The sequence below is a fragment of the Chiloscyllium plagiosum genome, unplaced genomic scaffold, assembly GCF_037043375.1.
Source record: "Chiloscyllium plagiosum isolate Xiang-an unplaced genomic scaffold, Cpla_swu_hap1 HiC_scaffold_35, whole genome shotgun sequence".
Taxonomy (NCBI): Eukaryota; Metazoa; Chordata; class Chondrichthyes; order Orectolobiformes; family Hemiscylliidae; genus Chiloscyllium; species Chiloscyllium plagiosum.
In genome coordinates this window covers 34,433,646-34,458,784 of record NW_028270173.1, presented here as the reverse complement: position 1 = coordinate 34,458,784, position 25,139 = coordinate 34,433,646, and the positions used below count along the sequence as shown (strand labels likewise).

Below are 25,139 nucleotides of genomic sequence, written 5' to 3'. Positions count from 1 at the left end.
TCTCAACATTGCTTATCTCTGTATTTGAAAAATCACCATTTTATGCAGCAAAATGTAACAATATACACTTAAAATGTTATAATCTTATAAAACATCACAGACATGCTGTTGTAGGTTATGCATTCAATCTTCATCAATATCTATTAATTAATTCCTTATTCTCTAATTACCTCACAGTTTAGGCTCAAAATCATTCCTGGCTGGTTTCCAACCTTGTAGAAACTGATTTCAAAAGTCTCCTGTGTTAGTCTCATACTGGCTTCTTCTTACCATGTTAACTTACTATAACAACCAAACTGTAGAAATCATAAAATAATACTTAAAGTATTAGTGTTTTCGAATTACTAGCAATATTCGGACCATAGAAATGAATTCACAGCTAACATGACAGATTGTACAGAGAAAACAGTCATTGCCCTCAAGGATGCAGTTTATAGACTGAAAGGGACAGTGTCAGTAAAGGACACAGAGGGAGAGTGTCAGTACAGGACGCAGCTCACAGACTGAAACAGACAGTATAGCATCATGACACAGTTCACAGACTGAGAGGGACAGTGAGAATTCAGGACACAGGTCACAGACTGAGAGGGTCAATGTCAGCACAGGACACAGCTCACAGACTGAAAGAGATAGTCTCAGTACATGATACAGCTAACAGACTGAAAGGGAGAGTGATAATACAGGACACAGTTCACAGACTGAGAGGGATGTTGTCAGTACAAGGATACAGCTCAAAGACTGAGAGAGACAGTATTGGTAAAGGACACAACTCACAGACTGAAAGGGACAGTGTCAATACTGGACACAGCTCACAGACTTGAGAGGAATAGTATCATTAAAGGACACAGCTCAGACTGAAATGGACAGTGTCAATGTAGGACAGCACACAAACTATGAAGGATAGTGGCAGTACAATAGACAGTTCATAGACTGAGGAGAGAGAGCATTGGTACAGGTTGCAGCTCACAGACTGTGATAGACAGTGTCAGTACAGGACACAGCTCACAGACTGAGAGAGACAGAGGGGCAGCATGGTGGCTTAGTGGTTATCACTGCTGCCTCACAGTGCCAGGGACCCGGGTTCAATTTCAGCCTTGGGTAACTATCTGTGTAGAGTTTGCACATTCTATCCCTTGTGTTTGCATTGGTTTCTTCTCACAATCCAAACAAGTGCAGGTTAGGTGAATTGCCCACAGTGTTGAGGGATGTGTAGGTCAGGTGCATTCATCAGGGGTAATGTAGAGTAATGTGGAATGGGTTTGGGTGTGATATTCTTCAGAGTGTTGGTGTGGACTTGCTGGGCTGAAGGGCCTGTTTCCACACTGCAGGGATTCCATGGGAAATTCTATGGTACAGGACACAGCTCACAGACTTGAGAGGGAGGGTGTCAGTACACGGTACTTGGAAGAGGGAGTCAAAGGGTGGGTCAGTAAATTTGGAGTTGTGGATAGTGAGGAGAGCTGTTGTCGGCTGCAAAGGGACTTAGATATGATGCAGAGCTGGGCTGAGGAGTGGCAGATGGAGTGGCAGATGGAGTTCAACCCTGTCAAGTGTGAGGTTGTCCATTTTGGAAGGACAAATAAGAATGCAGAATACAGGGTTAATGGTAGGGTTCTTAGTAAGGTGGAGGAGCAGAGGGATCTTGGGGTCTATGATCAAAGCTCTTTGAAAGTTGCCACTCAGGTGGATAGAGCTTGTAAGAAGGCCTGTGGTGTATTAGCGTTCATTAGCAAAGAGATTGAATTCAAGAGTTGTGAGGTGATGTTGCAGCTGTACAGGACTTAGGTAAGGCCACATTTGGAGTACTGTGTGCAGTTCTGGTTGCCTCACTTTAGGAAAGATGTGGAAGCTTTGGAGAGGGTGCAGAGGAGATTTACCAGGATGTTGCCTGGAATGGAGAATAGGTTGTATGAGGATAGGTTGAGAGTGCTAGGCCTTTTCTCATTGGAACGGCGAAGGATGAGGAGTGACTTGATAGAGGTTTATAAGATGATCAGGGGAATAGATAGAGTAGACAGTCAGAGACGTTTTCCCCGGGTACAATAGTGTTACAAAGGGACATAAATTTAAGGTGAAGGGTGGAAGGTATAGGGGGGATGTCAGGGGTAGGTTCTTTACCCAGAGTGGTGGGGGCATGGAATGTGCTGCCTGCGGGAGTGGCAGAGTCAGAATCATTGGTGGCCTTTAAGCGGCAATTAGATAGGTACATGGATAGGTGCTTAAGCCAGGACAAATGTTCGACACAGCATCGTGGGCCGAAGGGCCTGTTCTGTGCCGTATTGTTCCATGTTCTATGATACAGCTTACAGACTGACAGAGACGGTATTGTACAAGACACAGTGCACAGACTGAGAGGGACAGTGTCAGTACAGGACACCGCTCCCTCACTGAGAGGGACAGTGTCAATATAGGATACAGGTCAGACTGAGAGAGACTTGCTTCACATGAATCTAACTTGCCACCTGCCAGCCCAAACTTTCATGTCGTACCTGTTTCTTGATATACAAATACATGGACTGTTTCAGTGTCTGGGGTGTAACAATTGGTACTAAAAATGTCCCTACTTCTGACATTAAGTTGGAGAGAAGGTCATTGATGAAGCAGTTTAAAATGTTTGTGTTGAGGACAGTTATCTGAGGAACTTCTGCAGTGGTGTTAGTGGCTGAGATAGCTGTGGTCATACAGTTTGATTACAGACATGACGAGTTTTGAAGCAAAAGTCTTCAACATTAGTGCCAGTATATTGTCAGAATCCACAGCCTTTGCTGTGTATTCTGTAGCTTCATCTGTTGCCTAATATCACATGTGGCAGGGGTTTGGAAGCTTCCTTGGACACAGAATCTTTTCATTCATTTAAGTCATGTGGTCATTTTGGGCTAGGTCAGCAATTCTTGTCCAGCAATTGCTGTGGGTCTGGATTTATAAGTCGGCTCAGACCAGGAAAGTTTGGAACATTCATCCCTTAAAAGTAATTAGTGGTTTAGTTGTTTTTGTATCATAACAACTGAGAATGACCCTACTAAACCCCCTACGAAGGGCAGCACAGTGGCTAGCACCGCTGCCTCACAGTGCCAGAGACCAAGGTTCAATTCCAGCCTCGGGCAACTGTCTGTGTGGAGTTTGTACATTCTCCCAGTGTCTGTGTGGGTTTCCTCCAGGTGCTCCAGTTTCCTCCCACAGTCCAAAGATATGCAGGTCAGGTGAATTGGCTGTGCTAAATTGCCCATAGTTTTAGGCGAAGGGGTAAATGTAGGGGAATGGGTCTGAGTAGGTTGCTCTTTGGAGGGTCGGTGTGGACTTGTTGGGCCGAAGGGCCTGTTTCCATACTGTAAGTAATCTAATTTAAACTCGGTTTGAATTCCAGATTTATTTTGAATTCAATTTGCTGTCATTAGGGAGTGCAAACCCATGTCCCCAGATCATTAAAAACTGAAAGAATTGTAGATGCTGTAAATCTGAAACAAAACAGAAGTTCCTGGAAAAGCTCAGTAGGTCTGGCAGCATCTGTGAACTAAAACGTTAACTCTGATTTCTCTGCCCAGATGCTGCCAGACCTGTTGGGCTTTTCCAGCAACTTCTATTTTGTCCCGCATCATTCGCCTGCCATGAGAAACTCTGTGACATCACCACTAAGTCACTATCTCTTATGGAAGAATACACTTAAAAATGTCTGCTCTAACAGTCTGTGAATATTGGCATAATTGGAGCTTTGGGGTGTAAGATTGTGATTTTTTTTGGCGATTGAAGGAAGTGACACTGGAGTTAAGATCAGCAATGGGCCTAATTTGATGATATAACAGTTTGAATTGCCTCCTCCTTTCCAGAATGTTTCTGAAGAAAGCAACGTGTAACTCAGCTCATTCTCGGAGCAACTGGGAGTGAGAGTAGGACTGTTTGTCAGATTGGCAAGGGTCCGATTCTGGGAGGAGCTTTTTAACATCAGTCATGGTTTGGAGATGCCGGTGTTGGACTGGGGTGTACAAAGTTAAAAATCACACAACACCAGGTTATAGTCCAACAGGTTTAATTGGAAGCACACTAGCTTTCGGAGCGTCACTCCTTCATCAGGTGGTAGAGCGACGCTTCGAAAGCTAGTGGGCTTCCAATTAAACCTGTTGGACTATAACCTGGTGTTGTGTGATTTTTAACTTTCAACATCAGTGGGCGTCTGTTCCACCGAAGTCTGATGACTCACTGAGTATTTTCATTCTGATTGGTCCCAAAATATCATTGACCCAATCAGTATGAAGGCGCCTGAGTGCACAGATACAGGGTTTAATATCAGTCTCGGACACCGTTTCACAGACTGAGAAAGTCCGCTAGAATATGATTTCTCACCAATTTCTCCTCCTGAACTGCAAGTGAAATCGCAATGATTGGACTGTTAGTGCTGGGTCTTCTGAGTGGAAAGCTTTGTGCCGGTAAGCAATGTGATATTGGGGGGGAGGTGGTGGTGGTGGTGCCAAGCTGGGTACAGACCTTGACAACTTCCGCAGATGAAGCTGAAAGCGAAACGTGAAATTTCTCCTTCCCCTGAAAATAGGTTAACAAAATGCCTTCGTGAAAGCTTCTCTTTATATCATGATCTCATGTTTTAAAAATCTCCATTCAACCTAACTGGTACTAAAACTCATCGAATAGCCCAGTTTATACTGGGTAGGCCTTTATGAATGAGGTAAAAACAATGACTGCAGATGCTGGAAACCAGATTCTGGATCAGTGGTGCTGGAAACCAGATTCTGGATCAGTGGTGCTGGAAGAGCACAGCAATTCAGGCAGCATCCGAGGACAGGCAAAATCGACGTTTCGGGCAAAAGCCCTTCATCAGGAATAGAGGCAGAGAGCCTGAAGCGTGGAGAGATAAGCTAGAGGAGGGTGGGGGTGGGGAGAGAGTGGCATAGAGTACAATAGGTCAGTGGGGAAGGAGATGAAGGTGATAGGTCAGGGAGGAGAGGGTGGAGTGGATAGGTGGAAAAGGAGCTGGGCAGGTCGGACAAGTCCGGACAGTTCAGGGGATTGAGTTTCTGGAGGTTAGAAGCTAGGATGAGGTGGGGGAAGGGGAAATGAGGAAACTGTTGAAATCCACATTGATGCCCTGGGGTTGAAGTGTTCCGAGGCGGAAGATGAGGCGTTCTTCCTCCAGGCGTCTGGTGGTGAGGGAGCGGCGGTGGAGGAGGCCCAGCACCTCCATATCCTCGGCAGAGTGGGAGGGGGAGTTGAAATGTTGAGCCACTGGGCGATTTGATTGATTGATGCGGGTGTCTCTGAGATGTTCCCTAAAGCGCTCTGCTAGGAGGCGTCCAGTCTCCCCAATGTAGAGGAGACCGCATCGGGAGCAACGGATACAATAGATGATATTAGTGGATGTGCAGGTAAAACTTTGATAGATGTGGAAAGCTCCTTTGGGGCCTTGGATAGAGGTGAGGGAGGAGGTGTGGGCGCAGGTTTTACAGTTCCTGCGGTGGCAGGGGAAAGTGCCAGGATGGGAGGGTGGGTCGTAGGGGGGCGTGGACCTGACCAGGTAGTCACGGAGGGAACGGTCTTTGCGGAAGGCAGAGAGGGGTGGGGAGGGAAATATATCCCTGGTGGTGGGGTCTGTTTGGAGGTGGCGGAAATGTCGGCGGATGATTTGGTTTATGCGAAGGTTGGTAGGGTGGAAGGTGAGCACCAGGGGCGTTCTGTCCTTGTTGCGGTTGAAGGGGTTGGGTCTGAGGGCGGAGGTGCGGGATGTGGATGAGATGCGTTGGAGGGCATCTTTAACCACGTGGGAAGGGAAATTGCGGTCTCTAAAGAAGGAGGCCATCTGGTGTGTTCTATGGTGGAACCGCTCCTCCTGGGAGCAGATGAGGCGGAGGAATTGGGAATACGGGATGGCATTTTTGCAAGAGGTAGGGTGGGAAGAGGTGTAATCCAGGTAGCTGTGGGAGTCATTGGGTTTGTAGAAGATGTCCGTGTCAAGTCGGTCGTCACTGATGGAGATGGAGAGGTCCAGGAAGGGGAGGGAGGTGTCAGAGATGGTCCAGGTAAATTTAAGGTCAGGGTGGAATGTGTTGGTGAAGTTGATGAATTGCTCAACCTCCTCGTGGGAGCACGAGGTGGCGCCAATGAAGTCATCAATGTAGCGGAGGAAGAGGTGGGGAGTGGTGCCGGTGTAATTACGGAAGATCAACTGCTCTACGTAGCCAACGAAGAGACAGGCATAGCTGGGGCCCATACGTGTGCCCATGGCTACCCCTTTAGTCTGGAGGAAGTGGGAGGATTCAAAGGAGAAATTGTTAAGGGTGAGGACCAGTTCGGCCAAACGAATGAGAGTGTCGGTGGAGGGGTACTGTTGGGAACGTCTGAAGAGGAAAAAACGGAGGGCTTGGAGGCCCTGGTCATGGCGGATGGAGGTGTAGAGGGATTGGATATCCATGGTGAAGATGGTGATCCTTTTGTGATAAAGGAAGCTGTTATTCATGTTTGCGAGCGCACTTCCCCATCTCTAATAAATCAGAACTCAACAGATTATTTCCAAAGCTGATTGTTGTAGAATACTTCAACAATGCCCCATTCTTTACCCTATTTACCAAGTTTATACATTACAAAGGGAAAGTGAGGACTGCAGATCAGAGTCAAAACCTGTAGCGCTGGAAAAGTACAGCAGGTCAGGCAGCATCCAAGGAGCAGGAAATGTAGAGTACAGAACGGACACAGACCCTTCGGCCCACTCGACCGTGCTGACCAGGTTTCCTGAACTGAGCTCGTCCCACTTGCCTGTGGTTGGCCCAGACCTCTCTAAACCTTTCCTAACAATGTACTTGCCCAAATGTTTCTTTTAATGTAGTAATTGTAATGACCTCCCACTTAGGTTACGTAGATTGGCCCTTAAGTGTCCAGAGATGTGCAGGCTAAATGTATAGGCATGGAAAATGTGGGATTGTGGGAATATCGTGATGGATGGGTCTGGGTGGATTGCTATTTGGAGGGTCAGTGCAGACTTCATGGGCCAAATGGCCTCTTCCTGCAGTGTAGCGACTCTGATTCTATCAAATATGCAGAAAGTGATTTCTGGAATGTCTCCTGTGTTAATCGCAAAATGGATTCTTCTTGTCATCTTCACTTATGAAAACAACCAGACTGCTAATGTAAAATAAAATAAATTAACCTATGCACCCCTCAATTCCCTGCTATCCATGTGCAACTCCAGCAGTCGCTTAAATGTCCCTTATGGCTCTGCTTCCACCACCACTGCTGGCATTCCTTTCTGCGTAAAGAACCTTCCTCTGATGTCTCCTCTAAACCTTTCTCCTAATATCTTAAAACTATGACCCCTCATGCCAGTCAATCCTGCCCTGGGGAAAAGTCTCTGGCTATTGACTCTATCCATTCCTCTCATTATCTTATATACCTTGATCAGGTCACCTCTCTTCCTCTTTCTCTCCACAGAGAAAAGTCCGAGCTTCGTCATCCTCTCTTCATAAAACAAGCCCTCCAGTCCAGGCAGCATCCTGGTAGACCTTCTTTGCACCCTTTCCAAAGCTTCTGTATCTTTCCTAACATCTACCTGGTCTATGACAATGGATTAAATCACTATTCCAGAAGACTTGCTGACCTTTCATTTCCAAAGCCCTCAAGTTAACAACACCCATGTACCTCTATTTTGAAATCTGAACTCCAAAACTGTTATGAATACAATATATACAAACTGTACCTTTCATCATACCAGGGTTGACCCTTGGATTGGTAATTGGTAAAGTGGTTGATATGATAAGCCATGAGGTTTATAGATGTTCCAGCTTATAGTTTTAAGTACTTGGAGTCATACAAAGTGGAAACCGACACTTCAATCCAACTCAAAAATGCCAATCAGGTTTTCCAAACTAAAGTACTGCCAATTGCTTGCATTTGGCCCATATCCCTCTAACCTTTTCTATTCATGTCCCTGTCCAAATGTCTTTTAAATGTTGTAACTATACCTGATTTTTCTTCTTTATCTGGCAGTTCATTCCACATGTGAATCGCCCTCTGTGGAAAAAGTAGCCCCTCCAGTCCCTTTCAAATCTTTCTTGTCTCAGCTTAAAATTGTCCTCGAGTTTTGAATTCCCCTACCAGAGGGAAAAGACATTTGCTCTTCGCATCATGATTTTATAAACCTCCATAAGGTCATCCCTGAACCTCCTCTGCTCCAGACAAGAGTTCCAGCCTTTCCTTAGACCTCTAGACCCTCTAGTCCCAGTAACATCCTTTGTAAATCGTTTTTGCACACTCTCTCCAATTAGTTTATATCCTTCCTCTAGTAGGGCAACCAGAACTGCATACAGTGTGCCAAAAGTGGCCTAACCAAAATCCTGTATCACCATAACATGATGCCCAACTCCCATACTCAATCCTTAGACAATGTCTTCTTCACTACCCTGTCTATCTGTGATGCTACTTTCAATGAACTATGTAACTGCATTCCTAGGTCACTCTACTCAAAAACACTCCCAGGATTCACTATTAACGGTGTAAATCCTGCCCTTGTTTGCCTTACCAAAATGTCTTGCCTCACATCTGGCTTAAACTCCATCTTTTCCAAACTTCAGCCCACTGGCCCAGGTGATCAAAATCCCATTGTACTGTTAGATAACCTTCTTCACTGTTCATTAAACCATCAATTTTGGTGTCATCTGCAAACTGAGTAACCATGCTTCCTGTGTTCTCATCCCCAATTCCTGAAGATCACTGTTCTGCTGCTGATGGCATACAGTGCCTCGTTGGATATCTTGTTTTCCTCTTTGCTGACTGGCTTAGATTTAAAACAAAGTGGTCGTATCACAACAGAGTGGTGGGTGTTCTTAATGTGAAGATAGAGATTCAAGGTTTTAAAGGTTTTGTTTCACTCTCCAACTCCAAATTTCCAGTATAAGAATATGTATATATAAGAAATATATGCCACTGTTTCATGGTACAGAATTGAAGTACTGTTTGTAAAAAATAAAACAAAAAAAGTTCAATTCAACAGAACTTGCTCATACATTTCTTTGGTCAAGGCATAGATCATTGGCCTATGAGAATTAACCTGGCTTGATTAATAACTTAAAGCTTTGATGTGAATTGTCAATCTGTATTACTGGATGCATTCTCCATAGTCATAGCCTTATCTACCTCTAATATCTGACATCATCTGCCTGTTATCCATAAATTTTGATGTCCATGCAGATCAAAAACTCAGCTTGAAATGTTATCATGTCCCTGGACCATTACCAAGTGCAAACATGGTACACCCCCTTCTGTTCAAAAAGATGACTTTGCTCCATGTTAAAATATTTGTCACAAATTGCATGACTTATAAGATGGCCAAGGTTGGGGAATCTTCACAGTGGATTGCAGAGGGAATTGAGGGAGACAGTTTCTCATCTTCATTGTATGGAAATATGGAAAAAAAACCTCAAAACAAGAAGAGCTCAGACCCTGGTCTCTGAATCTGACTCAGCAACAAAACCGACATATTGGAATGTGTTGTGATGACAAAGGTGCTAAAACTATCAATCAGCAAAGACTTGTTCCATGGATTTGACTGAGGATATATAACCTCCTTTGTGATTGTGAACAGTTTGTTTTGGACCATCCTTTGTTCTGTTGATGGGAGAAAGTGAGGGCTGGAGATCAGACATAAGAGTGTGGTGTTGGAAAAGCACAGCCGGTCAGGCAGCATCCGAGGAGCAGGAGAATCGACGTTTCGGACATAAGCCCCTCATTCCTGATGAAGCGTTTATGCCCGAAACATCAATTCTCCTGCTCCTTAGATGTTCCCTGACCGGCTGTGCTTTTCCAGCACCATGTTCTCAACCCTTTGTCCTGTTGTTGGCCAGTTTCATTTGACAGAAATTCCTCTTTGATTTTTGGAGACCTTTAATAACACATTCTGAACTTCTGAATCAGTCTGTTCCCACTGGCCAAGAAAAATAACAAACTGTCTGGGTTAACAACTAGAACTGCCTGAAAGTTAGAGCCTCAACCTTTTTCTTCTGAAGAATCTAGAATTAATTTGAAAAACAAACTGTTCCTCTACTTACAAAATTGTGAGAAACTGCCATTTTCATCCTGCTGCCTCCTCACTAACCTGGAAGGAATTCTTAGAATTCTTGACTTAAGTTGTTTGGTCTCTGACCTTCAGGTGAACTGATAGAAAACACACACACACACACAATGTTAGTGGAAATGGCCATTAAGTGGCTGATGAATGTGAGTATTGAGAAGTGCAGAGTTATACATTTTAGCAGGAAGAAGGAAGAAAAACAAAATAAACCATTAATTTTTCAATCCTGTGCAGGAACAGACCAGGAGTTGTAAAAGTCATTGGAAGATTCGGGACTGGGGGACAAGTTCAGAAGGTGGTTAATGTCACCAGTGGGAACCTGTGCTTAATAAACACAGGTGCAGAGTGTACACAGAAGTTTCCCTCCATGTTTAGTTGGAGTTTTTGTGATTGGTGTTTAGGGATTCATGTCCTGACATCTCACTCTCTCTCTCTCTCTCCATTTCAGACACTCACTCTCTCCGGTATTTCTTCACTGCTATGACTCCAGTTCCTGCTTTCCCGCAGTTTGTGATTGTTGGTTATGTGGATGGAGTCCAGTTTGTTACGTACAACAGTGATCAGAAGAATTTGATCCCCCGGGAACAGTGGATGGTGGAGAGCGAGGGGCCTGAGGCCTGGAAAAGGAAACTATCCCTTGCTCGGGAGCAGGAAAGGAATTTCAAAAACGCTGTCCTGAGCTTGAAGTCACGAAACAACCAAACAGATGGTGAGTCCTCCCTCTTCAAAAGCTTGACAGTTTCCTGTGTGATCAGGTTTCGGTGAGAATAGAAAGAAACCAAGAGTGGATCAGAATCTCTAACCAGAGCCTGATTTTCTGTGGTTGGCACCTCCCACTGACAGTGTCTGGTAGCTTTTGTTTCTGATTGACAGGGATGACTGTCTCTGATTTTCTACAGAAAATGGCTGAGTAGGATACTTCAGGCAGATTTCCTCTGTTCTGTCTTTTCCTTCTCTTCAGTGTTTTTTATTAAACATTTGCTCAGAGGGGAATGACAGAGACAAGTCCCGGACAGGAGGCTGGTGTGAGGAGGAGATGTCCTTGCAGACTGGCAGTGAGGCCTTGAGTTTTGAAGCTTGGTGCTGTTTGGAGACTTTGCCCTAAGCAGCCTGGAGGCTCGGTGTTGGCAAAGACTGAGGTGAAAGGATTGTAAATAGTGTTTTTAATCTTAGATTTTTTTTAGATTACTTACAGTGTGGAAACAGGCCCTTCGGCCCAACAAGACCACACTGACCCTCTGAAAAGCAACCCACCCAGACCCATTCCCCTATATTTATCCCTTCACCTAACACTACTGGCAATTTAGCATGGCCAATTCACCTAACCTGCACAATTTTGGAATGTGGGAGGAAACCAGAGCACACGGAGGAAACCCACGCAGACACAGGGAGAACGTGTAAACTCCACACAGACAGTTGCCTGAGGCAGGAATTGAACCCGGGTCTCTGGCACTGTGAGGCAGCAGTGCTATCCACTGTGCCGCCCACCTGGATTTTTATTATTGTTTCATTTTTGTACCCAAATATTAAGTATCTATAGATATTTTGTACCTAACGTAGTGCCAGAAGTGGTGACATTGCAAACTTTTCACTGCATTTATTCGAATGCATGTGACAAGAAAGCTAATTCAATTCAATTTGATTGGCAACTTGTGTTTCTGATTGACAGGGATCCATACGTATCAAATGATGACTGGCTGTGACCTGAGTGATGAAGGGATGACAAGTGGATTCAACCAATATGGATGGAATGGACAAGACATCCTCAGCTTGGATAAAAATCATATGGTGTGGGTGACCCCAGTCTCCTGGGGAGAAAGTATCAAGAACAGGTGGGACCAGGATGTGGTGGACAATCAGCGGTGGAAGCATTACCTAGATGTGGAATGTGTTGATTGGCTGAAGAGATACTTGGAGTATGGACAGCGACAACTGAAAGTCGGTGAGTGTGGGGGGAGCCAGTAGGCAGTGAGGAGGGAGTGAGAGTCTTTGAAGGGTATGGTGCCCTGGCAGTGTATCTTATCATTCCTGCAGTGATGCCTGTTTCTGTCTCCCTTAGTTCCCCCTGATGTGTCCTTTACCCGTCTGGGTGATTCTAACTGGCTATCCTGTCTCGTCACGGCGTTTTACCCACAAGCCATCGAGGTGACTCTGTGGAGGGACGGAGTGTTGATCGATGAGACCCTGTCCACCGGGATCTTACCTAATCACAACAGGACCTATCAGATCCGGAAATGGATAGAGTTTGATCCGGAGGATCAGGCTGAGTATTCCTGTCAGGTGGAGCACAGTGGACTGGAGGAGACGCTGGTGATAATTTATGGTAAGACCATTTCTCACTGTCAGAGAGGAGCCAAACATAAACCAGGATTACAGGAGAGGGGATCAGTGCCGACCTGCTTCATCAGGACAGGGGCTCACATCATTTCTTTTTAGAAAACCGTAATTGAGGCCGTTTTCTGATACCCAGGTGCTCTTAACCTGCTGTTATATTCTGGGATATAACAGAATGATAGGACCTGTTATATTACAGTGTATTATCATTGTGTACCAGGGATACTGCAGTACAATGGCATTAGTGTATCCTGATGTATAATGCCATCCAACACCTAACATATCAGGAATATTACAGAATTAAAGTCCAGGGTGCACTGTGTGATTATTGGGTGGCATGGGACCACAGTGGTTAGTAGTGCTGCCTCACATTGCCAGGGACCTGGGTTCATTTCCAGCCTTGGATGTCTATCTGTGCGCAGTGTGCTTGTTCTCCCTATGTCTGCATGGGTTTCCGCGTAGTGTTCTGGTTTCTTCCCATAAGCCAAAGATGTGCAGGTTAAGTGGATTGGCTGTGCTAAGTTGTTCCTTTTAGAATGTGTAAGCTAGGTGGGTTAGACATTGGTATGTGGAGTTACAGGGATGGGTAATGGGATGGATGCTCTATGTCGAGTTGATGTAGACTCAATGGGTCAAACGGCCTCTATCTGCACTGCAGGAATTCTGTAATTCTGTGATTATGGTATGATGTTGTAGCCTCTCCGTTTGCCAAATTCATCCAAGCCCTTTGGACAGCTTCCAAGCTCTCAACCACTTCACCAAGAAGGATATGGGCAGTACTTACAGGGGAACAGTACTTCCTGTGAATTCTCTTCCAAGCTATTCGCCATCCTGCTTTGTAAATATATTACCATTCATTTAGTGTTGCTGGGTCAAAATCTTGAACTCCTTTCGTAACAAATTTGTAATTCTACCTTTAGCAGTTCAAAACAGCAGCTCACTGCCATCTTCTCAGTGGCAACTGTGAACGGGCAATAAATACTGGCCCAGCTACTGATGCCCATGTTTTGTGTGTTATGTTTTCACAGCCCAAAGGTGTGCAGATGAGGCAAATTATGCTAAATTACCCAGAGTAACCAAGGATGGGTCTGGGTGGGATGCTGTTTGGAGGGTTGGTGTGGACCTGATGGACCAAATGGTCACTGCCCACATTGTAGAGATTCTATATTTTGTTACATGACAGTCCAATGTATCCTGGGATATTCATGTCCAACAAGATGTAGTATATCCTGAGAGATTATGGTGTGGTAGCATCCAGTGCATTCTGGAATTATAGCTCCATCTATATAACATGGTTTTAAAATATTTTTGTGATGCTAAGAAATCTTCTATTTTTGATTTAAATGAAATCAAACAAAGTCAGCATAGACTGAGAGGAAATATTATGGTTGACCAACTTCACTGAAGTTTTTCATGTGGGATCAGACTCGTAGCAGTAATTTTATGTATGTATTTTGTGCAGGTTTTTAAAAAACATATTAAATACTTCCATAACAGAAGAATAAATTCATTCAGAGAATGTGGAAAGAGTGGAAATGTCGTGAAATTAATTGTTGGGTGGTTTCAAGACAAGAAACAGATCTGGAAATAATGGATTGTTAGAGCTTCAAGATGCAGGAATTAATGTTCCACAAGGACGAGTGATAGAAACATTGCTGATCACAATTTCCAAGAATGACCTGGACTTTGGAATCATGAAATCCCAGATTGCCCCCTGTGTCTTCACTGGATTTCTGAAATGATTCTGAAATTAATGATTCAGCATCATTTACTGTCTTTTTCCAATAGAATTTAAAATCTTCTTTATAAATGTAAATTTAGAATTAACTTTCCATTTTCATTTACAGATAGCAACAACATGCAATCTCAAGAAGTCAAGTTTCATGTATTCTAACACAATCCTTGGGAATAGGAGACAGCAGAACCAAAATCTCACAGGAGGCACATGCACACTTGGCCAGACTGCTGAGTGTTACACTGGAATAATCTAATCAGTCAGTCATTCTGCTGATCAAAATACAATTCCTAAATTTGCAGATGACACCACATTGGGGGATAGACCAAACTCGTGAGATCTGTAACAAGTTACAAGAAAAAGTACTAAATGTTAAAATGAACAAGTTATTGGCAAATGAACTGGAGGAACAAAGAGATCCTGAACAAAAATATACACCAGTTACGAAATGTTTTTCCACAGGTTAGCAAGGTCGCAAATCAAAGCATGCAATATAATTATCTAGAGAGGGAACTAGTTGGTAGGTGATGCTAAATTAATCTTGAAGTGTGATTGACTCCACATATGGAGTACTGCAGATAGTTGTGATCACCATATAGAAAAGATATTGAGACATAAGAGAAGATGCAGAGAAGATTGACAATGATGATATCAGAAATGTGAGAGTATACATATCAGGAAAGAATTGACATGCTGGATCTCTTCTCTCTTGAATAATGGAGACTGAAGAGTGACCTAACAGAGACTGTAACAGTAGGCAATAGCAAATTGAGAAGAAGCTTCTTTGGGTAAAGAGTGGTGGGAATGTGGAACTTGAAGGCACAGGAAGTGAAAAAGGAAAGTAGAAGGAAATAGAGGGAAACAAAGAGAGATTTAGTTGAGGAATACTGGGAGGAACCTCCTAATGGTCGGTCTCTCTCTCTCTCTCAGTCCCGACATCTCGTTCCCAGGTTCCCATGACTGTCGGGATTCTACTTGGGGTCCTTGGGATCGTTGCTCTTGCTGTTGCGGCTTTCTTCATCTACAAGAAGAAAGGTAGGAGTTTATGAAAAAGTGGCAGCTCCTCCCTGGGAATTCAGGGGGTGGAGAGCCTGAAGAGGGGTTTCCCACAGTAGGGTTCAGGGCCCAAGGTGTGTGCGCACGCGTGTGTGTGCATGTGCGCGACAGATGGGGGAAGACCCTCTGTGTTTGGAGGTTGGTCTCAAGGCTTTACAGGAGCTCAGGCTGTGGGGAGAAGGCCTCAGTTTGTGAAGCAAGATAGGAGATGGAACCCTGTTCCTTAGGGTAGGTAGGAGTACATGTAGGTTCTCTGGGTACATATGAGTGTAAAGTCATTTCAGATTGTGGATGACTGTCAGTTTGGTGTTGGATATTAGCGGCTCAGGGCAAATTTAATAATGAAGGACTGAGCCTGGATGTGAGCGTGGATCTTGGGTACCGGTCAGGGTGAGAGCCTTGGGTAGGTGTCTCATTGGGAATAGTGGTCTCAAGAGGCTTCATGTCCATCGCTCCCTTTCTTTTGGAGTTTCCACCTCTCTCTGTTCTGTGATTCAATGGCTCTTTTTTTGGGTCAATCACCTAAACATTCCTTGTTTTTGCAGAGAAAGTGAAGAATGGCTACGATCCCACAAACAGTAAGCTGATAATTTGGACATTTCTGGATCTCTATTATTGTGAAACTAACTCTTCTTTTTGTGTTAGATGGATATAATGGCTTGTTTCTATGTCTGTGTGTTATACACTGTCTCCCTATATCTTTCTTTCTTTTCTGTCTGTTTTGATCTCTGTACCTGCTTCCATTGTGTCTCTGGTCTGGGTATATTTATCCACCTCTCTGTGAGTATTTATCACACTTCTTTTTCCCCTCTGTCTGTTTCCCCTTCACACACTCCTTCTCTTTGTCTTGTGTTCTGTCACAGTATCTCTGATAATGAACAGTTTTTTAATGCCTCTTTTTCCATTAACAGCTGATGATAGGACACCCTCAGACGGTTCTACCAATACCTAAGATACGAGTAGTGTTGGTCAAAAGTGAGAAGAATGTTGTAACTGGGAAATTGGAGCTGGTGTTAACTGCAATCCGAAGGGTGAACGCTGAGCTCTGTGACTGTCTCCCTGCTGTCAAAAAAGACCAGCTCATATGGTTCAACACTGAACTTTAAGACTTACCTTCTGGAAATAGTTGCTACAGTATGGGCCTGAGCGTTAAGATATATTGGAGGTGGGGTTTGGCATAGAGAAATATCTCAAAACTACTTATTGTGGATAAGATAAAATAAAAAAAACTGCAGATGCTGGAAATCTTGAATCAAAAGGAAGCAGAAATTGCTGGTAAAACTCCACAGGTCAGGTAGCAAGTGTGGAAAGAGAGCAGATTTAATGTTTTGGGTTCAGTGACCCTTCTTGGGAACTGAAGGTTTTTAAAAATTCACTCATGATATGGTCATGCTGCTGGGCCAGCATTTCTTGCTGTCCTAGTTACCCTTGAAGGTGGCAGCAATTTACCTTCTTGAATTGTTGCAATCCATCTACTATAGCTAAACCCCACAATGACCTTAGAAAAAGAGTTCCAGAACTCTGTTCCAGCATCACTGAAGGAACGGTAAAATATTTCCAAGGGTGATGAGTGGCTTGGAAGGAAACTTGCAGGTGGTGGTGTTCCCATGTATATGCTGCCCTTGTTCTTCCAGATGGAGATGGTCAGATGTTGGAAAGATATTGTCAAAAAATGGTTGGCAAATCTGTGCAGGTCACCTTGCATAAATAGTACACTGCTACTGTGCATCTGGTGGTGGAAGGAGTGAAAGTTTGTGGATGCAGTGCCAATCACAAGTAGCTTGGAAAAGATGTTGTATGTGCTGCATGCAGGGATAGGAGTGATGGATGGAGATGCAGAGAGAATGACCATTAGATTGACCGAGAAATGGATGATAACATGTAAGAGAGAAAGAAAAATTGCTGGTTATGGGGAACATAAGTAGGTGAAAATGGGTTAGCTGTGCTGAAAGCAGACCATGCTGTGACAGGCTGGATTATGTGAGTAGGAAAAGGACATCGAAGGTGCTCAGGTTCCAAAAAATGTTTGAACTCCTTTTTGAGTCCTGAAGACTACCTGGTTCCCAAGCCAAACCTAGGTTGTTCTGAGCCTCCTTGGAGTTTTTGGCAGACATGAGACAAAATGCTGACCAGGGAACACATTACCTCGACGCCAACGGTCTTTTTGCAGCAGAGAGCGGCGGGAGCTGAGCGGAAGTGAAGTCGGAGCTCAAAGCCGGTTGGGAAGGTAAGTGATTGTTTTTTGAGTGGAGAAGGAACCCGAGACTCTACACGTGTAGTGTCTCCCACCCTCTCTCCTCCTCTAACCTTAAAAAAAAAGGACTCAGTCGGCTGAACAGGTAAGCTACTTAGTGTTCTTGTTTTGGACACTAAGTGTAGAGTTATGGCAGCGCAGGCAGTGGAATGTTCCTCCTGCAGGATGTTTGAGGTAGGGGTGACCACTGATGCTCCTGCTGACTTCACCTGCAGGAAGTGCAGCCAGCTCCAGCTCCTCACAGTTAGGGAACTGGAGCTGGAGTTGGATGAACTGGGAATTATTCGAGAGGGTGATATGTAGAAGCTACAGGGACATTATTACGCCAGAGAACAGAGGTAGCTGGCTAACAGTTAGAGGTGAGAAGGGGAGGAAGCAGACAGTGCAGGGATCCCCTGTGGTCGTTCCCCTCAATAATAAGTATACCGCTTTGGATACTGTTAGGGGGGACGGCCTAGCAGTGGTAAGCTGCAGTGACTGGGTCTCTGGCACGAGGTCCGGCTCTGAGGCTCAGAAGGGAAAGGGGGCGAGGAGGAGAGTGCTAGTTGGAGGAGACTCTATAGTTAGAGGGACAGACAGGCGGTTCTGTGGACATTGGCGAGACTCTCGGTTGGTTTGTTGCCTCCCGGGTGCCAGGGTCCGAGACGTCTCTGACCGTGTCTTCAGAATCCTTAAGGGGGAGGGTGTGCAGCCAGAAGTCGTGGTGCACATTGGCACCAATAACATAGGTAGGAAGAGGGGTGGGAAGGTCATTCAGGAGCTCGGAGTTAGGCTGGAAGCTAAAAGCTAGGACGGACAGAGTCGTCATCTCTGGGTTGTTGCCGGTGCCACGTGACAGTGAGGCAAGGAATAGGAAAAGAGTGCAGTTGAACATGTGGCTGCAAGGATGGTGTAGGAGGGAGGGCTTCCGGTATTTGGACAATTGGACTGCATTCTGGGGAAGGTGGGACCTGTACAAGCAGGACGGGTTGCACCTGAACCAGAACGGCACCAATATCCTGGGAGGTAGGTTTGCTAGCACTCTTCGGGGGGGTTTAAACTAATTTGGCAGGGGGATGGGATCCGGACTTGTAGTCCAGCAAGTAGGTTAGCTGCTTTTCAGGATGTCCAAGAATGTAGGGAGGCTGTGGAGAAGGTAGCACTGACAGGGAATACTTGCGGACACGGAGATGGGTTCAAGTGTGTATACTTCAACGCAAGGAGTATCTGAAATAAGGTGGGTGAACTTAAGGCGTGGATTGGTAGTTAGGACTACGATGTTGTGGCCATCACAGAAACATGGATAGTAGAGGGACAGGAATGGTTGTTGGTGGTTGCTGGTTATAGATGTTTCAGTAAGATTAGGGAGGGTGGTAAAAAAGGAGCGGATGTGGGGTTGCTAATTAGAAATGGTATAATGGCTGCAGAAAGGCAGTTCGATGGGGATCTGCCTTTGAAGGTAGTATGGGCTGAAGTCAGAAATAGGAAAGGAGCAGTCACCTTGTTGGGTGTTTACTATAGGCCACCCAATAGCAGCAGAGATGTGGAGAAACAGATTGGGAAACAGATTTTGGAAAGGTGCAGAAGCCACAGGGTAGTAGTCATGGGCGATTTCAACTTCCCAAATATTGATTGGAAGCTCTTTAGATCAAGTAGATTGGACGGGGCAGTGTTTGTGCAGTGTGTCCAGGAAGCTTTTCTAACTCAGTATGTAGATTGTCCGACCAGAAGGGAGGCCATATTGGATTTGGTACTCGGTAACGAACCGGGACAATTGATGGGCTTGTTAAGTGGGTGAGCATTTTGGTGGTGGTGACCACAATTCTGTGACTTTCACCTTGGTTTTGGAGAGAGATAGGCGCATGCAACAGGGTAGGTTTTACAATTGGGGGAAGGGTAAATACGATGCTGCAAGACAGGATCTGAGGAGCATAAGTTGGGAGCATAGGCTGTCAGGGAAGGATGTCATTGAAATGTGGTACTTTTTCAAGGAACAGATACAACGTGTCCTTGATATGTATGTACCTATCAGGCAGGAAAGCGATGGTCGTGTGAGGGAACCTTGGTTGACAAGGGAGGTTGAATGTCTAGTGAAGAGGAAGAAGGAAGCTTACATAAGATTGAGGAAACAAAGTTCTGACAGAGCTTTGGAGGGATACAGGATAGCCAGGAGGGAGGTGACGAAAGGGATTAGGAGAGCTAAGAGAGGGCATGAAAAATCTTTGGCGGGTAGGATCAAGGATAACCCCAAGGCCTTTTATGCTTTTGTGAGAAACATGAGAATGACGAGAACGAGGGTAGGTCCGATCAAGGACAGTAGTGGGAGACTGTGTATTGAGTCGGAAAAGATAGGAGAGGTCTTGAATGAGTACTTTTCTTCAGTATTTACAAATGGGAGGGACCGTATTGTTGAAGAGAAGAGTATGAAATGGACTGGTAAGCTAGAGGAGATACTTATTAGGAAGGAAGATGTGTTGGTCATTTTGAAAAACTTGATAGACTAGTCCCCCGGGCCTGATGGGATATATCCTAGGATTATGTGGGAAGCAAGAGAGGAAATTGCAGAGCCCTTGGCAATGATCTTTTCGTCTTCACTGTCAACGGGGGTGGTACGAGGGGACTGGAGAGTGGCGAATGTTGTGCCCCTGTTCAAAAAAGGGAATAGGGATAACCCCGGGAATTACAGGCCAGTTAGTCTTACTTCGGTGGTAGGCAAAGTAATGGAAAGGGTACTGAGGGATAGGATTTATGAGTATCTGGAAAGACACTGCTTGATTAGGGACAGCCAGCACGGATTTGTGAGGGGTAGGTCTTGCCTTACAAGTCTGATTGAATTCTTTGAGGAGGTGACCAAGCATGTGGATGAGGGTAGAGCACTGGATGTAGTGTACATGGATTTTAGTAAGGCATTTGATAAGGTTCCCCATGGTAGGCTTATGCGGAAAGTCAGGAGGCATGGGATAGTGAGAAATTTGGCCAGTTGGATAGAGAACTGGCTAACCGGTCGAAGTCAGAGAGTGGTGGTCGATGGTAAATATTCAGCCTGGAGCCAAGTTACAAGTGGAGTTCCGCAGGGATCAGTTCTGGGTCCTCTGCTGTTTGTAACTTTTATTAATGACTTGGAAGAGGGAGTCGAAGGGTGGGTCAGTAAATTTGCAGATGATACAAAGATTGGTGGAGTTGTGGATAGTGAGGAGGGCTGTTGTCAGCTGCAAAGGGACTTAGATATGATGCAGAGCTGGGCTGAGGAGTGGCAGACAGAGTTCAACCCTGTCAAGTGTGAGGTTGTCCATTTTGGAAGGACAAATAAGAATGCGGAATACAGGGTTAATGGTAGGGTTCTTAGTAAGGTGGAGGAGCAAAGGGATCTTGGGGTCTATGTTCATAGCTCTTTGAAAGTTGCCACTCAGGTGGATAGAGCTTGTAAGAAGGCCTATGGTGTATTAGCGTTCATTAGCAGAGGGATTGAATTCAAGAGTCGTGAGGTGATGTTGCAGCTGTACAGGACCTTGGTAAGGCCACATTTGGAGTACTGTGTGCAGTTCTGGTCGCCTCACTTTAGGAAAGATGTGGAAGCTTTGGAGAGGGTGCAGAGGAGATTTACCAGGATGTTGCCTGGAATGGAGAATAGGTCGTATGAGGATAGGTTGAGAGTGCTAGGCCTTTTCTCATTGGAACGGTGAAGGATGAGGGGTGACTTGATAGAGGTTTATACGATGATGAGGGGAATAGATAGAGTAGACAGTCAGAGACTTTTTCTCCGGGTACAACAGAGTGTTACAAGAGACATAAATTTAAGGTGAAGGGTGGAAGGTATAGGGGGATGTCAGGGGTAGGTTCTTTACCCAGAGAGTGGTGGGGGCATGGAATGCACTGCCTGTGGGAGTGGCAGAGTCAGAATCATTGGTGACATTTAAGCGGCAATTGGATAGGTACATGAATAGGTGCTTAAGTTAGGACAAATGTTCGCCACAACATCGTGGGCCGATGGGCCTGTTTTGTGCTGTATTGTTCTATGTTCTATGTTTTGTTAAACTGGCAGAAAACTGAAAGTCTGGAGACATTTTTACAGAGAGAATGCAGATGTTCCTCATCATCTTGGATGTAACCTCCAGTTGATTGCTTGAATTCCTTAAGTAAACTAATATTCCAAGAGTTCTCACTGAAGTTGGTTCTAAAGTTTAGCATTGCTGACCCAGGATTCTGAACTAGTGGGTGCTTGTGGAGTGCTGTCTGGGGTTGTATGATTTCACTGGTTGGGAAGTATCAGACTGGTGTGTTAATTCTAATTAGAGGCAGACCAATTTGAGAGTGAAACTAGGAAACGCTCCCAACCACACAGGATGGAAAATGGTTAGAATTCCGTTATCTAAAGGCAAAATCAACCATTAATAACTTATGTGAACAGAAAGCTACAAATCTCCAAATTAAGGGTCAGGTGGAAGCCTGTGAATGGTTGAGGTGGCATACCATCAATTATCTCATTGAAAAATGGAACAGAATTGTGGGGCTCAATGTCCTCACCATGTTCCTGTGCCTTTGTGGGTTTCACTGATCTTCTGGGGTGGATATGCTGAATTTTACTGCTGTTTGGGGAACTGTTATTTTGAGTTTCACTGCCTGTGCTGGTGAACATGCAACAATTTTTTTTTAGGTTTTTTGTGCTCTGTAACTGTGTGTTTTGTTTCTGTTTCCAGTGACCTGTTATGTCCTTGCTTGTAATCCAGATTTCCATTGCTCTAAGTGACCTTTTTTAACTGATTCACATTGTTCCAGAACAAATCATCCAGATTAGTCAAGTGTTTACATTTTGTTCAGTTTAAATTCTTGACAAAATGTTTCATATGGTCAGAACTGAGTTGTACTAAGAAGATGTTGTGAAGTGGTGATACCACTGCCCTGTCAATCAAAAACCCCAGGCCAAAAGGTTTTGGTGCTAGTGGGTTTGAATCCCACTGTGGCAGATGGTGAAATTTTGAATTCATTAGAATCTGAAATTTAAAAGCTAGTGTAATGGTTACCATTTAACTTTGTTGTTAAAATTTCATCTGGTTCACTGTTCTTCAGCGAAGGCAATTTGCTGTCCATACCTTTGTCTGATATACATATCACTGCAGATGTGATTCACTCTAAACTGTCCTCTGGGCAATTGGGAATTGGCAATAAATACTGGCATAGCCAGTGCTGCCAACATCCCATGGGAATAATTGATTTTTATTTCAATGTGACAGCATTACTATTCCCATTAAGAAACTTCTCCATCTCCATCTGATAACACCCAGTGGCCATGCCGCAGGCACCATCATGTCAGTCGTTCAGCAAATAAACATGTGATCCCTTGGCCAGCCATTCATTGGTGGGATCGTCCCAGAGCTCACTTCAAGTATCCCTTCATCTTAAATGCTAAGTGACTTCATTTTTTAAAAATGCCTTTGTTACACAGTAAAAGATTGGCTTCAATCACTCATTGCCTTACTGTGGTATGTACTGTCTAATGGCAGTTGAAACAGACCTGATTACAAATGGGAATGAAGTGTTGTACTGGCTTCATCTGAATAATTTTAGAAAACATTTTATAGTTGGAGATCAATATCTGGTTTCTCCTTTTCAATCTGGGATCTGTTCAAGTAAGTTTTTTTTTATCTACAGAAACTTCCACTTCCCTTCTCTGTCCTTAATCCTTTGTTTGAAGAGACATCTTCTAGTTACGGAAAACATTTGAGTCGTTTAAAGATTAAAATTACCAAGAATTATTGAATCACTGTAAAGCAATGCAACTTTTCTTTTTTATTCCTCTTTCGTATCTAAGATTTGTACCGAAATACTTAAGATGGCACCATAAGAGGCATCATTGTAATCTTTTCACTGTACACTAGTAGATTAGATTCCCTACAGTGTGGAACCAGGCCTTTCGGCCTAACCAGTCCACACCGAACCTCCAAAGAGTAACTCAAACCAGACCCACTTCCCTCTGACTAATGCACCTGACATTATGGGTAATTTAGCATAACCAACTCACCTGACCTGCACATCTTTGGACTGTGGGAGGAAACCAGAGCATCCGGAGGAAACCCAGGCAGACATGGGGAGAATGTGCAAGCTCCACACAAACAGTTACCCAAGGCGAGAAACGAACCTGGGACCTTGGTGCTGTGAGGTGAGCCACTGTGCCGCCCTGTACTTGTAAACATGACAATAAACAATATTATATTTTTGCAGAGATTTCAAAAAGGGAGGTACTGTTTGTCAAAGTTGCTCACATTCTTTGAGGAGGTATCAGACACTGATTGTGAATGTAAAGCATGTGGTTTTTAGAAAAATCTATGACAGCTACCATGTAGGTGACTATTAGAAAAGTTTTCAAAACAGGTAATTTGCATTGGATTTCACTCAAGATGGCCTTAACTGGAGCACAATATCTTCGTACCACTCCAACTCCACATTACATATTTAGAGCCAGAGTGCATTCAGCTGACAAGTAACCTTTGAGACTGTCCAGCTCTTCCTCCCTAAGCAGTGATTCTTTCCTCTGACATTTCCAGTATTTTAATGCAGAAGTCAGTCTCTCTGATTACTTGGATCAGTTATGATAGTATAAATGTTGCCTTCGTAGCTCAGGGGCAGGAGCAGAGAGGTCTGGATGTGTACACAATCCTTCCACATCCAGTTGAAATTGGTGATAGTAACAGGAGTAGTGCGCCCACACCTCATCTCATTCTAAATAAAACTACAGCAAAAGACCATTTGCATTCATCCTCAAGCTAATAAACCATCTCTGCCTCATTTATGCTCCCAGTATCACAGATGGTCGTCCTGGACAATTTCAAATCAAGAAATGGCACTTCATGTAAGAAAGTAGTTAAGGATAAGAGAGAGAGTTAGTAAAACAGGACGCAGCATTTGATTGGAACTGGAATTCCTTGACACAACTTGCAGTTCAATAAGGAAATTTTAATTGAGTCTGTACTGATTGATTCATCTTGGACATAGTTGTATCCATATCTACAAACTTTAAGAAGTCCCACGAGACCAAGAGCTGCTACTTTTTTTTGTTTTTGAGGTTTTTTAGGTGTTGGAGGCGATTTCCTCAAATTCCAGGAGCAGTAATTACTGTTTTATAAACTGTTACATTGTTTTGGAACTTTGTTTTGATCTTTTGTCCCCCAATGACACTTTAAAAAGGAGGAAGACAGGCAAAAGCAATAACCACATGGTGAGAGAAAGAAACCTTTTACTGCTGTCTGACACAGCAGTGAATCCACACAGTTACTGCCTTTGCTGTTTTGAGTTCAAGTATCTCTCTGCACTTGAGTGTGTCCAGGAAAAATTAACACACATTGAAATTCACGGCTGACCTTGGAGGGAACCTGTGTGAGACAGCTCACAGCACAGAAACAGCTAAGTGCACAGTTTTTGAGTGTAGCCTTGCTGTCAATGTACAATAATGAGTAGAGTGGATTCTTTCTTGATTCAATGTTTTACTGAGATCTGTCTCTTGATTAAATTTTTAAAATATAACCAAAAAGTATTAATTTAGCCTGGAGCAGTTTTTTTTTCGACCAGAAATTAGCACCACCTTTTTGGGTCTGCAGATTGTAAAGGAGCAAAGATGACTTTTTACTGGAGTGATGTGCTCTTCCTTTTGGATGTGGGACTTTCGGGAGTGTTTCCATGTTACTGATGATTATGTCTGCAGGAATTGTCTCTGTTTGCGAATC

At 44.2% G+C, this 25,139-nt stretch overlaps 1 protein-coding gene across 4 annotated transcripts in view; it reads left to right on the top strand.

The window, feature by feature from the left end:
- Nucleotides 1-4,163: 4,163 nt before the first annotated feature.
- The window catches only part of LOC122541239 (major histocompatibility complex class I-related protein 1-like), a 45,444-nt gene continuing 24,468 nt past the window's right edge, over nucleotides 4,164-25,139 (top strand). Inside the window, exons 1-7 of one of the 4 annotated variants that reach the window (XM_087979505.1) lie at nucleotides 4,164-4,421; nucleotides 10,512-10,772; nucleotides 11,733-12,005; nucleotides 12,123-12,386; nucleotides 15,083-15,167; nucleotides 15,734-15,766; nucleotides 16,100-16,985. In XM_087979505.1, the coding sequence (XP_087835631.1) occupies nucleotides 4,373-4,421; nucleotides 10,512-10,772; nucleotides 11,733-12,005; nucleotides 12,123-12,386; nucleotides 15,083-15,167; nucleotides 15,734-15,766; nucleotides 16,100-16,103 (969 nt within the window). In that variant the 5' untranslated portion in view covers nucleotides 4,164-4,372 and the 3' untranslated portion in view covers nucleotides 16,104-16,985. Of the gene's footprint in view, nucleotides 4,422-10,511; nucleotides 10,773-11,732; nucleotides 12,006-12,122; nucleotides 12,387-15,062; nucleotides 15,168-15,733; nucleotides 15,767-16,099; nucleotides 16,986-25,139 lie in introns of those variants that run through there. The other 3 variants (XM_087979504.1, XM_087979506.1, XM_087979507.1) reach the window with 3 other exon arrangements.